This window comes from Pteropus vampyrus, unplaced genomic scaffold (genome assembly GCF_000151845.1).
Source record: "Pteropus vampyrus isolate Shadow unplaced genomic scaffold, Pvam_2.0 Scaffold170, whole genome shotgun sequence".
Classification (NCBI taxonomy): domain Eukaryota; kingdom Metazoa; phylum Chordata; class Mammalia; order Chiroptera; family Pteropodidae; genus Pteropus; species Pteropus vampyrus.
Genome location: NW_011888951.1, coordinates 1,782,587 through 1,798,971, shown reverse-complemented (window position 1 = coordinate 1,798,971; position 16,385 = coordinate 1,782,587). Strand labels below are relative to the sequence as shown.

Sequence of the window (16,385 nt, the reverse complement as noted above, 5' to 3'; positions counted from 1 at the left end):
AATTTTTTTTTTTGCATCTAATCTTAAATGTTAACAACTGAGAGTGAGCATGAGTCACTGAATGCTTTAGTTGAAAGATATTTAACTATAATTCTTTCTTATTTCTTTAGTAACAATCCAGCCGGTACTTACAGCATTCAATGACGCTAAAGACAGAACGAAACTGAAATAATCACTACTGTACACATCTCTATTCTTCATAAACTTGAGGTTTTCATCTCTCACCATCTATAAAAAAATTAATAATTATTTAAAAAGAACAAGGTAAAATATTCGAATATGTGAATGATGTTTTAGTGATACCTTAGGTAAAAAGGGTTCATAAAAACCATTTTCTAAAGCTTTTTTTAAAAAAGAGGAAAATCTTCCTTTCAAATATAAGAAGCTATAAAAAGGTGAATAAATATTCATTAAAGAAAACCCTTGTGGGAAATTTAGGAAAACCACCATCTGAAGTGAATTTTAACTCATTATTTTGGTTAGGAAGGGACAAAGAGACTTTTCCTAAGTACAGGCAACTCCATGCCTTCCTGCATCGGATGGTTTAATTCTCTCTCTTAGTGAAGGACTCCATATTTTTCTTAAATTCTCTGATTCTGGCTACTTAGCTTTTGATTAGTGTATAAAGTCTGGACTGGGCAGTTGGACAGTTCTGAATTTAAATTCTGGCCTTTGACAGTGGCAGGTCTTTCTCCTTTTCTGAGTCTCACTTTTTTCTATCTAAAAATGGAAATAAAACCTGCTGTTCCACAAGAGTATTTTAAGAATTAGGGATTTGTTTAAAACATGTAGCACAGAGTAGGTACTCAATAATTAACGGTCATCATTATATTAGTTTAACCTAAAGGTTATGAATCCTAACTTATTTTTCTCTCCATATATAATAATTTAATTTCAGCAATGTGTTTCTTTCTTGCCCACTCCCTTTGCTTTTTTTTATCTGGGGCTCTCATAGTCACACAGCAGGTCCATGATGGTGCTACACAGTTTTGAGTCTGTAGCCATCTTTGTGACCTGGTTTGTGAAAGATTCATGAAATAAGGTAAGATGTGGCACTAGAGGTACAACAGTCCACAAGAAGACCAGCAGGAGTACTTTTGAACCTATAAGATAGATTTTGACACTTATCTGGATTTCTCCCTTAAAATTTTTTACACAGTTCTTACCTGGTATATTCGAACAGGCATTTTCTCCACAAAAAGTCCTTTCTTCTCACCTTTCTTAACCAGCTTGGTTAAAATAGAAAGTCGGTCATTGTTAGGCCTATGGGGTCGAGGAGATGACTGAGGTGAAATTTCTGGCGAAGATGGTGCTGACCTAAGAGACAGAATCAGAAAACTGTCTCATATAAAGTGGTTATTGTTTTAGTTGTTGCTATAACATGTCAGACCTACATAAACAGGGTACTCAACTTAAAAACAGACTGCATACTTTCCTGATTCAATATACTAAGTGTAAATTCACAGACAACCTGGTTAAAAAAAACTCTCTGACATTGCTGGCATAGTACTTTCTATGCTTTGTACATAAGGTACATTCAATAAATGTACCTTTTTCTTTTTAAAAAATCTCAGTTCTAGAATGAAATAATTTACATGCATTTTTCGAAATACAAAATAACTTCTTGCCAAGAAAATAATGACCAGGTAGCAATAAAAAGAAAGAAAATAAAAAGAAAGATAGAGTGATTTATTTATTTTCTTTTTAGAATTTCTCTCTAGCTCAGCCAATTACCTTTAAATCCCAAATAGTATACTCCAAAGATCACAATACCATCTACTGAAATCACGCAGCAAATTACACAGAAAAGAAACTCACAGAGAGAGATCCTCAGCTTCCTGCCGTACAACACTGACTCGACTTTTCTTTGGTAGCACTGGGGAGTTCTGATCAGATACTCTTTGGTAGAAGAGCATATAGGCATTCCAGTATCTTCGGCGAACATCAGTGTATGGGTTTGCTTTATAACAAGACATTAAGAAAGAAGTCTTTATAAATAAAAAGTTTTTCTGATCTTGACAATCCACAAAGGACCCATAAACCTAGCAAGTAACTACTTACTAAATTTGTTAAATGGAGATTATAAGTAATATGCATGTCTCTTTAGAGTACTGCTTAGAATTACTCGGAAGGTGATACAGAGGAGCAGGGAGTAAGGGAGTTGTATGGTAACAGAATTAAGAGAAAGAAGGTAAATTTTCCTAGGCAAGTCTGCATTTAATCAAAAGACAAATAACATTTAAAAATAAATTATGTAGCACAGGATGGGATTATAATTGGTCTCACTTAACCACTGCTGGATAGAACAGCCAAATCTAGGTAAATTTTGGCAATGATACTATTTTCAGCCATTAAAAGTTACTACCATTAGATGCATGACTACCATGGTATGGTGTCAAATCTAATACAGTCAATCTAATACAGGTAGAAATTTTAAAATGTCCCCAGAATATTTCGAAATCAGGTTTCAGAAATGCTAAGGTCTCTGCAAAATGTTTTTTCTTCAAATAGCAAATTCTAATTGATTTTGTGATCTATTTTTTCTCATATTTCTTTATCCTGGGGGTAGGGGTTGTGGAAAGATTCCTTTGCTACACTGCATAATAAATATAGTTTAAAAACACAGGTGCTAGAGATGTCTTTTCTATTAATCATACCTCTATATAAATAAAGAGGAAATTTGAAAAATTTAGGACAGCTACTTCTTCTGAAACTATTTTTAAGGATGAAATTCTGCTTTCATCAGTTTCTCTTTGATATTCATTTCTTCAATTTAACTTACCCCTGGTCCCTTGCCTCCCCCAAAGGCTGTTGTAAGGAATTATTTTAAAAAATTTCTATAAGCAGCTTGAATACTTTCACTCTGGATGTCAAGAGTTCATGGGTCTATATAACTAGAGCAGTGATATGTAAAAAGAATAAGATCTATTTTTATGTAAAGAATATTGCTTCCAATTTGATGAAAAATTATAAATTAAAAAATGAAACTCATGAAAAATATCTTACTTTGATCATAAACTTTTGGTCTATATTCTCCTCCAAAGCATTCATACTCCAGGGTCTCGTCATTTAGGTCAAATTCTTCTATAACTGTGTCATTAAATTTATACCACTTTCCTTTTCCACAACCCCTAGAGTACGGAGATAAAACAAAAATTATGAGGTTAAAAAACAAATATCCCCATTCCCAGCATTTATATTTTAATATTATCTACAAGTGTAGCAGCTGATTACCATTTGAAAATACCTAAGAAACATACAGTAAGTTATTTAATTTATTGATTTCTAAAATATTTACTAATTTCTAAAACAACTTTCAAATTGAAGGGATAAAGTTACAATAAGTTAAAAAAAAAAACACTAAGAAATATGATCAAAGAGCAATGCAATGCAAAAATTTCTTTGTACCATAATGATAAGTGAGGGTGACAAAGTAGGGCAGGGAATGCAGAGGAGGGATTCAGGAACGCAGAAGGGAACAGGGAGCGACTATGGGAAGGGCAGGCAGAGTGAGGGATTCGTAGGAGAACTTACCGCCTGTCCTTAATGAAGGAATAGTAGTGGCCTGCATGTGCCTGCCCACTGTGTACAATGACACCAACAAGTTCATAGTTTTCTGTGAGGGCAACTTTTTTTCGTGGGGATCCTCCACCTCCCTGATCCATACTTCGCCCGTTTTCACCAGCTTCGGAAGATGAATCCTGGCGGGCCATTCCTGAAACTGTGTAAGGCTCCATATTTAACATCCAAGGAAACTATTTAAAAATAAAAAGAGCACATTAATGTTGATTAGTAACATATACTGCCAAACCCAATTAAGTCAGACACAAATAAGAGGGATATGTTTCCTAATTTAAGCTAGGACTATCTCTCCAATTTTAGTACAAAATTTCAGAATGGCTCCCAAGTCTTGGAAAGTAAAAGTAACCTCTTACTTGTGCATTAAGGAAAGCATTTTACTTCATGGCTAACACTGAGATGCTTTCTAGAAATGAGGGTTATTGTTTATAGGTAAACTATATAGCTCCACTAGTAGCAGCTGCTTAAGACAAGGGGCTGCATACTCCTCAGACTGCTGATACCATAGCCTTTCACTTTTTAAATGAAATTTGAAAATACGGAAAGGAAACAGTAAAAGGGAGTGAGGTAGTAATGGTTATAAAAACTTTTAGGGAAAAAAATAAGTTACCCTTATCTGTTCATCATATTTAATGGAGCGTCCACTCTCCCAGTCAAATCCAAATCTCATCAGGTGAATGACCAAGACACTAGGTAATGACTTAATACATGTCCTTTTCACTGTTATTCTCTAAAGAAAAGCAAAACCCAATTATTTCCTTGGGAAAAATAAAATAGCCAAGTAATAAATACAAAAGTCATAGATTTCTACAGGCCTTTCCCACCCATATGAATAAGTAATGAATGACACAACCTAATGGAAGTAAAAAGAGAAGCTTAATATTGATGTTAAATAAAACATAAAGACAAAGTACATGAATAACAAATTAATCTTGTTTTTTAAAAAGGGCAAATGTAATACCTTTTCTTTACACTTTTCACAGTAATATGCATTACTTCCCTCTAGAACTTCTCCTCTAACGAACTGGTCCAAAGAAATTTCCAAACTCTGGCAAGAAGTAACTCCTAGATTGAGAGCCATGAAAGCTTCCTCTCGTTCATATCTGATTAGAAAATAACAGAAAAACCATGATTGACAATGGAATTTAAAAATCTTGAAATTATCACGATACCTGAGATTATACAGAGACTTATATTCACAAAGAGGAAAATCTTTCCTCATCCTTTAAAAAGTACACTAACAAATAAAAATGCCAATTTTTGACAATCCAGAATTGCTTAAAATTATGAATTTCAACAAAAAAATTTTAGAACTCGAAAGCAAAGAAATTTAATTCAATAAACATTTATAGATGTAACTGCAAGTCTATGAGCAAATGCAAATTCACAGCCTACTAGAAGAAATCATTTAAAAATGATGATAATTTTTTTATGTCAATGATATCTTTACTAACCTGTGAGGACAGTCTTTACAGATCTTCTGATCAGAATAGATGCCCTGAAAAGTATTCTTAAAAATTTGGTCTCTCCCCATCTTCTGTTGGAATAAAAAGTTTAAATTTATAATTTGTAAGTTGTTCAATACGGAATTTTATTTAGCCCTAAGCTAAAGCACAGATGTCAATTTAACCACAAAAATAAAATGAGTCATATGGTAGTTTAATCTGGGAACTAATGAAAGGATTATAGCCCATTAGACTCGTGTCAAGAGTAATTAAAAAAATCAGAAAAGGAAGAGAATGGTTCAGTCGCACCTGATGATGAGGAAAGCATTCTCAGTGGTGATTCTGAATCCTCCCATGCTACAATTACCAAGTTAGCAGCGACTCTCTACAATCTTTTCTTTTTTCAGGTGGAAAGAGTATTATAAATTTGTAAGTTATTTAACAAAAGAAGTGGATAAATTGTGCCAAGTGATGAGAGGATAGGCACATGTTGGTAGTGATGGGAGGCCATACCCGTTGCCTTCTGTAACTCAGAAGGCAATACCATTTAGGAAGTTTGTCACATGTTTTACTGGGTAGACGTAGAAAGCTTTAGATTAAAGGTCACCAGAAACGACTTTTTAATTTGGTACTTATGTCTCCTTTGACAAGTAAGACTGCTCTGCATGGGGTCATCAGTTCAGGTTTTCATAATCCAGCAGAAGTGATTACAGCACTTCTTTGGGTCAGGAAACTTTGATGCATACAAGTAAGAGTAAGTAGATACAAATGGTTATTATTATGGAGTAGAGACTAAGAATTATATATTTTATCAAGTGTTAAATTAAGAAGAAATCTTGGATTTTAGAGATCTGTGTATGTTTTGATGTTCAAACCCAAAAGAAATGATAGTTATGGTACTAAAAGTAATCAATTTTTTGACTTGTCAGTTTCATAATAATCTCAAATCTTAAACCACTGTTTTCATACTACAGCATTTGAAGGGGTTAAAGTAAAAACAAAACTTTTTCTACCTTTAGATATTCATCCATCTGATCAATGAGACTAGTGAAGAACTCATATGCATCCTGTTGTTCTCTCACATAAAGTTCTTTGTTCCACATCTTGAAAATCTATGTAACAAAAATGAAATATGTCATTAAAGGAAAAGTAGCAATTTCTGAATGAGCACTTAATGCTTCTAAAAATCAAGTCTGCTACTGAGATATAGAAGTTTTCCCTGAAGTGAGATGAGCTAGTGTTCAGCCATCTATGCTTTTCCATGGCCTCTTTGTAATCACAAGTCTATGAAACTGTACAGGGTGAGATACAAAGCCATGAAGAGAGAGTTTCTCTCTTAGAAACTAACCAACCTATAGGAGAAAATACAAGGTACTCTTCCTGTGAAAGGAAGTAATGCAATGTTTAAAAAGATGTTATTTATTTAGAGGCATTAGTGAAATTGGCTTAGGTTCAGAGGAATGATTTGAACAAATATTTCAAACAGCTAAAATAAGAATTATGAGAAATACTCAAAATAATTAGGTTTAGCAATTCCCTAAAAATTATAAATTACTATTCTCAACATCATAATCATTTGAAATTGAGAACCAATTTCAAGAAGAATGGTATAGACAACACTTTTATAGGTTCTTGGCAATAGGATTAGTCTAGAGTTAATAAAGACAAGAGAAAATTATCACTAGAGAAAAGAATGCAGACAAATTCCAAAGATCTAACATCTTTAAATCTAAAGAGTTACTGGGTGAAATACCTTCCAAAAGTTCTCAGGTACGTAATACTGCAGCTTGCTCTCCATCAAATGACCAAAGAGCGACTGCACTTGGTAGAATACACTATCATCTGGATTCTCCATGTCATCATCCACTGAAAGTAATGCCTAAAAAGAAAAAAAAAAAGCATTAAGTTAGAATATTTATCTGCTTTACAGAAAACCTCAACTTACGTACGTGCAAGTACGCACACTGTTCTTGTAGAATGCTACTTATGTTTGAATGTGGCTGTAACTCTGCACATTTTAGCTTCAATACTTTCTAGCTGGTGTAATAATGAAGAAATCTCTTTGAACCTCTGCTGGATTATGAAAACCTGGAACTATTAATACTGCTCTATCACAAGCCACTACTATATTATTATAAAGTGCTGATGACAGTCTAAATATTTTTAAAATACTAAATATGTTAGCCATTTTATGAAATAGAATTTGAAATTAACTTATGCATTCAAAAATCATATTAGGTCAAATCCATCTGCCCAACAGGCAGCATGTTACCTTAGATTTATAAAAATGTGTGACTATAAACGAATGTCTATATATACCCCAGAAACTGCTAAAGAATCCCTAAGTATGTCTAGTTTTAGAAAACCCCAAAATGCACTATATGAATGTGGATCAATTTTCAGGCAATGCACAATTATTTATGACACCAAGTAAGAGAGAGGAAGGAAGTCACCTCAGGGAGACCAGGCTGCATATACAGCTGCTGAAAGACTGCATTCATGTAGCACGTGGCGCCGCCATTCCTCAGACCCACAAACCCTGCACTGGACCTGCTATCCACTGGGGGAAGGTACTAGGAAAGGGGTGGGGAGAAATGAGAGAGAATTAGTATCTCTGCCACCAGCACACTTCCTCACAGCTATATGAGATGTCTGAGGAGGAAAAATATATACTCACAGATTTATAAATCCAGAGTTTTATGAGTCATGTTAGCAAAACCTATGTTCATGAAGTACCTCTGTGGATACTAATGAAATTATAGATTACTATTATCTCAATGTTTCTTTTTAGTTCATAAAGTATCTAGCATATAGTGTGTATTTGTTTATCCATTATGTAGTCATGCATTCAGTCACTTGATTATCATTTGACGAATATTTATTAAGAGTCTACTATGTGGCAGAAACTATGTTAAGGATACGAGAGAGCGCAGAAATATACTTTGTCCCTGACCTCAAGGAACTTATAATCTAGTAGGGCAGCTAAGCATTTATCAGGTAAATATACTAATATATATTTAAAACTGAGGTAGTATTCTGAAAAGAAAAATTAAAAAAACAATAGGGTTCTGTGAAGAATCCTGACCAGTCTGGATGGTCAAGGACAACTCATATCCCTTGCCTTCTTTTTCGAGAAGGTAACATTCTTCTATTGAACTTCCTCTAGTAAGCACACAATTAAATAAACAGGTAAATGTCCTAACATTTCACTTAAAAATGTTTTATAATAATACAGATTCCAGTACAGTGATTTTCTAGGTAGAAATAATCAAGACAAGGCATCTTAGATATAGTTCAACATGGCACTTCTCCAAGTGGAAAAGGATATTGTAATGAGACATTCTGAAATGCTATTACAGTAGAATCTTGGCTCTAATGCCATGACCAGAATCACATTATCTGCATATATCAAGTATCTGTACCCATGTAATAACTGACAAAACCCTGTAGGTCTTTTTGGAAAGAAATTGCTAAATACTATATACTTTTCATTAACTTTCAACATACACTTAGAGCAATTTCTAAGATCTAATTAACACTGTAATTTATTTGTAGTGCAAAGCATAGATTAAAAAAGAGTTACAAAATAAGAAAAACTGGTTTATAACAGTGCTAAAAATATAAGTATTTATATAAGAAAAAGATTTTCTTCATTATGTTGATGTAATCACTGACATATAAAAAAATAAAATTTTAATTTTAATCCAATTATTAAATAAATGCATGTAAAACTAAAACATAGTATAAAATAAACATTATAAACTACAGATTTTGATACCAAAACAGTTCTCAATTTATGTGCTCACGTTTTACTTTGCAACTGCTATTTCCTCTATGTAGAATACCTGTTCCCACTTCCTTTCCTGCCTAACTTGTATGTTCCATAGAACTCAGCTCAGGCATCCAAAGGGGTAAGACTGTAAGACTAACTCTGTGACCTTAGTGGAGAATGTAAAGGCAGCTTTAAAAGTATCCTCCCACTCCCGGTCTGGTACTCCAGTGCACTTGCAACTAGCTTCCCTCTTACAGATCATATACAAAGCTGTTTTATGGCTTCCAGAGCTTTGCTCACATTCTTCTCATTGCTAGAATGACCTTCCCACTTTGCTTCAATTGACTCGCTAGTCTTTATGGGTCTATTTTAAATTTTATTATTTCTAAGAAGCCTTGTAAGATACCACCATCTGGTGGTGACGTGCCCCTCTGTTAGTAGAGCATTTAGGACATATCTTATAATTTATCACATTATACTGAAATTATCTGCTTATGGGTCTGTCTCTTCCATTATACACTGACCTTCTTGAGGACTTCATTTTTGAGCTCCAAAAGCCTAATACATCTGTTAGTGCCTAGTAAACTCAATAAATCTTAGTTGAGTTTAACTGAACATAGACTGTACTATGACAGAGCCAATGTTTATTTGGGTTTGCACTGTGCCAAGTACTAAAAAAATAGGTTGAAGTGCCACTTTTAACTGAGACTAATTATCAACCAACTGAAAATGTCTCTCCTTTAATTAATTATAAAGGTTCCATTTAGTAATATACTACAGTGTGTTACTATAATAGGTTATAGTTGATATAAACATAAGCAAAAGAATAATATTGATTTTCTTTGTAATGAGGATAATGCAAACAGTTTTAAAATTGTATATTTAAGAGGTCATTCTAAAAAAATTAAGTGCATCGGAATCTAGAAACTTACATCGAACTCCTTGGTAAGAGCGGGGTCTGGTTGATGATGCATAGAAAGTAGTTCTTTTGTAATAATTTGAAGATTTGAAGGTGAGCTATCGGCCAGCATTACAAGGACTTCATAGGCTGCCAATCTGCTATTCACTGTACTACACCTAAAAACAAGAGATGCAAGTCAATTCAACAGTGAATAATCTACTTAGCTTGCTCATTAATCTAAACCAACATTTGAAATGAAAATATTAGAGCTGCAATTCCTCAAACAGGGTTAAGTCAGGTCTGATGGCAGAACTCTATCTAGTACATCTAGTGGGCAGTGCTTACTTAACAAAGAAAGAGACCATGAATAGTGGAGAGATGAATATGGTTGAGCACTAAATATCTTCTTGGACTGAGGTAGGGTAGCAAAACATTTCACTTATGATTCCAGAGTATGCTTATCTAAAGGATGTATCAGCAAGAATAGAGGATAAAGAGTCTGAAATTTTACCAAAACCACAACACGGGAATAACCATCTTTTAATTAAAGTAGGTAGCAAGAAAGGGTTTTGCAGATATCACCCTGAAATTTGAATATCTAAATAGCAAAAAAAAAAAAAGCTATACAAATCAGCTTGTAAAACATTTTATATGTGTCTGTAGATAAAAAAAAAAATTCTTTAAGGACTAATCAACTTTCCATTTTGCTAGAAAAAAAAGGGAGACAGAAACACACAGTATGACCAATCAATCTGTTTAAAATGACAATAAAAAATAACTAGCAAGCATTCTGCAGGAAACTAAAGGCTTCATATACTGCTCACCTTTCAAAGAAATCATTTTGGGGATAAACAGTAATTTCTCACTGTCACCTATGCCAACCTTGCAATACAGAGGAGATATCATTGGTTAGGAAGGATACACAGAAAAGAGGACATCCAACCTCTGAGAGAAACACTTATGGAGTGGAGTGTAGAAGATGTGTTCAAGTCGGGGCTGGGGGCTCTTAGATCAGCACTGTGCCAGGCACTGATGACAATGGCTATGGAGTGGGCACTGTCCTTTGTGTCTTATCTGAACTTCTGGGTTGCAAAGGACAGGTAAAGAATGAATAATAGGTACCATATATACGGGCTAAACAGTAAGAAGTTCTTTTGTTGTTAGTGTGATATAAGAATAGTATTACTTGTGAAAAGAGTTTCTGGGTATTTTAAACCTCTTTTTTGGCTTTAGGGTTTAGGTAGGCAAAGGCTGAGAGTCATTGCGATAAATGGACACCATTCAGTATACTAGGGAGGGATGAAATAAATGTTTCCTTTTCTATCTAAGGCACTGTATATGATTAACACAACTCCTTGTGGATGGAAGGATTACTTTTAATAAATGTAAAAGGAAAGATTCATGAATAAAAATGTCAATAAAACTGAAGATTTATTTTCTCTGTTCACTGAAAATTGAAACACTCATGTATTTCTACCGTTTTAATCAAAGACTCCCATGAAGCTAGCACCAAATCTTCCAGAACAAGACTGGGGCAGTGGTGAGGATAGGGGTCACAGCCTTAGGGACACCCCAAGAGTACTAATGAAGATTTATTACCTAAAGCAGATTTTGCTAATAAGGAATCTCTAAATAGAGATATTCATACATGATAAGATACCTCTTAAGATTCCATAAAAATATTGATTATGCCTCGCCCATTTCATTAACCACTAAAATTAGGTGAAAATTTTTTTCCACTGGTTAAATACCAAATCCTCAGTTTCTTTGGGATTACTCAATTAACTCTACTTTTCAGGAAAAAAGAACAAAGTTAAGTTCGATTTGGAGCAAATATGATGGCGGTGGTAGCTGTTTCCTCCTATCTCTGAGTATAAACATCACCTAAGTAGGGTCAGCATTACAAAAGGGTCTTCTAAATTTCGACCCATAGGAACTAATATAAAATTTGATTCTAAAATCACCACTATAATCAATCTCCAACAGTTTCAATTATCAGGACACAGTTAATACTCAGCAAATCACAAGGTTCATGTACTAAAGCATCGATACTTTTCTCCTAGAAAAAACTCTCAGGACTTAGAGCCTGCTTACTTTTACTGTGGCATAATTCTTACAACCTCAGTTTCTCTTGGAATGTTATTACTTATTCTTCCATTTTGATAATAATGATACCAGCATACTTGCTCAGCACTTACTGTGTGGTAGGCAGGCTTTATCCTAAGCTTCTTTACATGCATTTCTTTATATAGTGGATAATATCTTATAAGCTATGCACACTCACAAGATGGAAGACAGACTCCAACTTAAAATCTTTTTGGACTAAAGTTTCGAATTAGAATTTTTACCAAGACTGAACACAACGTGCATTTTCCATACTTTGGATGAAAGTCCTGTTGACTGATGGCGGCACTGCCAGCTGGAGAATGACTATTTAAAATAATTCTAGAAGCTCGGAAAAGGAAGTCATCTAACAATGGTTTAATGAGTGATGAACCTGGAATAGAGCATAATATTCATGTTGAGGATGAACACATATTTTAAATCAAAGATCCTGTCTTGCACTTTCATTATCAGAGCGGCAAAGATACCCAAGGCCACTCAATGGCAGGGCATTCAATTTAATGCATTATTTTTGAGCACTTATAATGCAGGGTAAAGCTCTTGGGACAGAGGGGTGGGGATGAGTGGTAGAGACAGGGGACGGGATAAAAATACAGACAATTGAGGGGGGTACCATCCTGTATGAGCTTACAATAGAGTGAAAGGAGTCAAACTTTCACTTTAGAAACATAAATGCCAAGAACACAACAAAACAGAATGATTTGAGTGGATAATTAATTCTTACTTTGGGCACAGGGGATTCCTCATAAGAGTTCCTGAAAACTTTTAAATCTTGCCTATTTTAGGTAAAAATGATTTGCCCTTCTCAACCTGGTTTAGAATCACTCTTTTCTATGTATCTCCAATAGCCAAGAAGATTTTTATAGAGCTTCGTTTGTGTGATAAAAGTGAAAATTAATGTTTTCTGAATATAATTATTATATTGAATATGCTTTTACAAATTACATGTGTACCCCAGGAGACTCATATGTACCCTACCATCTAGGGGTCACTGGTGATTTGGGGCTGCCTCTCCAGGTGAAAATTACTCTTAAAAAGAGTAAGATATACAACAGATTATATTTTATAAAGCACATAATAGCAAAAAAAGATTATAATTTTTGGATTATAATTTTTACTTGGTACTAAGCATTTATGTAATCCAACTGTTTTGAACACTGTAAAATTCTCTATATAGTTTAATGACACAGGTAAAATATACCTTAAACTTGTTAGCCACTAAAATTCCAGACAATTTCCTATTGCCTGAAGGGTCAATTTTCTATGGAACACTTTGCACCAATCTTATTTTCCCAATTACATACAATACCATGGCAATAACTGAGAATGAGGTATTCTGTCACACAATATGATGAAGCAATAATTACCAAGCATTTCCTTTTCTGCCCCACAGAGTGAAAGAAGGGTCTTAATAAGTCTTAAGTGTCCTGCCAATAAGATGTTGTCTGCTTCACTGGTTTCACATTCAGCTGTGCGATTAGGTTCAAAGTTATCCAGCCAAGTAATCTCATCTTCGAGCATGGTAGCTGGGCTGATTCTTAACTGCTCCATTTCTGAAGCTAAAAAGGAAACAAAAATCCATTTCTAAGAGAGATTTACTTCACGTTGTCAAAATCCTGAGTTAAAGTGACCAAAGTCAAGTCTCAATCTTTCACTTCATAGATCTCAAAAACAAACTAACAACAACAACAACAACAACAACAAAAACAACCTGTTGTTAACAAATGGCAAGCTCTAGCTGCTGCCCACAAGGACTATGAAGGCTCATACATATTCATTCCCTCCCTCACTCTATCAGTCATAAACTAAACATATGTTGAGTGCCTCCTCTGTGCAGGTCACTGTGCTACATGCTGGGGTTATGAGATGAAGGAGATAATCCTTGTCCCAAAGTCCTTGGTTTGGTGGGTGTTAGCAGATGTCTCAGGGAACAAACCCTTCTGGAGAAGGGTTTGTTACTTAAGCCAAGAAAAGGTGGAGTTCTGCAAAGGAGAGAGGTTAACAGCATAGCAGAAGGTTTCTAACCAAAGAGCCAAACTCCAGAGAACGACTCTGATCTTTTGTATTGAGAATTTCACTTCCCCTCCAAACAAGGATTTAAAACAAGATTCTATATTGGAAGTTGGGACTGGGGAGGAGAGGAGTGATCATGCTCTACTTCCACTGCTCTACAAACACAAGCAAGCAGTGTCGCAGATGGTTAGGTGAAAATGGAATACTTCAGGGTCAGCAAGAGCTGGACTGGCACTGGATATGAATCCTGTCTCTACCACTTACTATTTGTCCTTGTCACCTTATAAATGAGGCTGCTGTGTGTAAAGTGCCTAGTACAGGCATTGGCATATAGAAAATACTCCAAAATGGCGAATATAGCTTATTTCAAGACATATGCCCACCCTGTCCTCAACATCCTAATAAGGGATGCTGGATCCCTCATTTGTTACTCAATGACACTAGGGAGGCCTACATTACTAACTAACTTGTTCATGCATCCTGAAGTTGTATGTATATAGTCAACTCAAGTCCAGTCCTCAAGAAGCAAAGTAGATACTCTCTCCAAGTCTAAGCCAGACAGCAAACCTTGCTGGCTGCTGCCCAACTTTCACTGGAAGCTTGGATAAAAAATGCACTATCAGGCTACACTGTTAATTGGACATGTAGTCTGTCTACTTCTCTAGATATAATAGGTCTTATCTTTGTGTCAAGACATTCACTCAGACTATATTATCCCAGGCTCCAACAAAACCAAGTTCACTCCAGTGCTCAGAGCACTGTGTCCTCAGCTTTTGAGAGTTATTTAGGAAACTGATGAAGGCATTTGCCTTAGAGATGGTGTTGAGGCGTATTATTAGCCACTATGGCTTTATGTGTTCATTACATCCAGACTTTTGTATGAAGTTTCTTTTAGGTTTAAATGCCGGGCAAAAGATTTTTTTTTTTTTTTTGAGAAACCATTTTGTTTCTTCTTCTAGGGTACTGAGAACAACCGACAATATCCTGTTTCCTTTATAAGTTTGTCCTCCAGGAACCTCACACCCAAATTCTGACTCTGTGGGGCTTTACGGTCTGCATATATGCAAGGTATTTTTTCTTCCTGGCCTTGACATTCTTTTCCAATTAATATTTTTGTTGACCTTGATTTTTATTTTATTTATTTCTCTTAAGCTGAAATAAATCTTTTGGGGAAAGGGTGGGAAATAAACTAATAAACTCTTGATTTGACAACTAAAATTTACACAGAGAATTCCAATATATATTTGCATTATACAAAAGTAAGCACAGATGATTAAAATTCGAACACTCTAACAACAGAATTTCTAACACTATTTCAATCACCTAATGTTAAATAATTATAATTGACTTCTATCACTCACTTCTATTACTATCAACATACTTCGAGATTCCCTCTTTCCTTCAGTGATCAACCTTTAAAATTGTCAAAATTAACTATACTGGAGATAAAGTCTCTTCCTAATAGTTCTGTATCAGTGTAATTAAAATGTGACAATTTTTAAAATCAACAAACCTCAACACATTAATAGTTGGGTATATAATGAGAGAAGAGGTAATTGGTATGTGGGTTTATATGCTATTTTCAGAAAAAATAAAATTCAACTTCAAATAATAATTATAATCTCATTTATATCTGAGATACGGTAAGTCAGCTTTAGAAATGTCTATTTGGCATTCTTTTCTACTCTTTCCTATCACCCTCCCCCATAAATCAAAGTTAGACATTTACTTACTTGTCAGATCATCTAATAGTTGGCACCTCAAATCAAAATATTCCATACACTGAGATAAAAGCCTAAAAAACAGACACATTTCAATTATTAAAAAGAGGTTGATTTGAAAAAAGCATTTTCCTTATAATAAGTTAATAAAACTGAATGAGATTTTTCCTAAGCATAAAATAACTACTTTTACATTAATTCAACTTCAATATTTTAGCAAGAAGCACACTAATGATTTTACTAATACACAGTATAGGAATAATAGTATAAAGAGAGGAAACTTATTAAATCTATCACATTTTGTATTGACGTATACACTGATTGCATACATAATGCACCAATTACATTCATTCATTCAAAAAATCAACCAATACTTATTGAGCACTATGCTTGGAACTGTTTTAGGGGAACAGTGAACAAAGGAGACAGACAACAAATAAAAAAATACATATATGTGTCAACTGGTGATAATGTGAAGAAGAAAAATAAAGCAGAGTAAGAAAAGAGAGAAAGTCTTTTTTTTTTTTTTTTTTTTAAATTTAGGATAACCAATGAAGCTTTCTCTGCAAATATAATAGTGAAAAGCACAGGTTTGAAAGTCAAGCAGACCTCATTTTAATTCTGGCTCCACTCCTTATAGCTGGGTGCCCAGGGACAATTTCAGTTCTTTCAGTTTTCTAATTTCTAAAATGCTTATTATAGTATTAGAAATAAACATGCACATATATAAACAAATATACATAAAAAGCTCAAGAATGCACTGATGATAACCGCAATTGTTGAACCAAGATTTATGATTCAAAAAGTGAGGATAATAAAACCACCAAACT

At 34.4% G+C, this 16,385-nt stretch overlaps 1 protein-coding gene across 1 annotated transcript in view; it reads right to left on the bottom strand.

The window, feature by feature from the left end:
- USP24 (ubiquitin specific peptidase 24) overlaps positions 1-16,385 on the bottom strand; it is a 98,343-nt gene that overhangs the window by 27,703 nt on the left and 54,255 nt on the right. The window contains exons 38-52 of the mRNA XM_023536810.1: positions 15,568-15,629; positions 13,189-13,380; positions 12,077-12,194; positions 9,729-9,873; positions 7,478-7,597; positions 6,778-6,903; positions 6,038-6,136; positions 5,034-5,116; positions 4,541-4,682; positions 4,190-4,309; positions 3,535-3,755; positions 3,007-3,131; positions 1,819-1,960; positions 1,167-1,317; positions 87-228 (exon numbers count right to left, since the gene is read on the bottom strand). Coding sequence (XP_023392578.1) covers positions 87-228; positions 1,167-1,317; positions 1,819-1,960; positions 3,007-3,131; positions 3,535-3,755; positions 4,190-4,309; positions 4,541-4,682; positions 5,034-5,116; positions 6,038-6,136; positions 6,778-6,903; positions 7,478-7,597; positions 9,729-9,873; positions 12,077-12,194; positions 13,189-13,380; positions 15,568-15,629 — 1,988 coding nt within the window. The remainder of the gene's footprint in view (positions 1-86; positions 229-1,166; positions 1,318-1,818; positions 1,961-3,006; positions 3,132-3,534; positions 3,756-4,189; positions 4,310-4,540; positions 4,683-5,033; positions 5,117-6,037; positions 6,137-6,777; positions 6,904-7,477; positions 7,598-9,728; positions 9,874-12,076; positions 12,195-13,188; positions 13,381-15,567; positions 15,630-16,385) is intronic.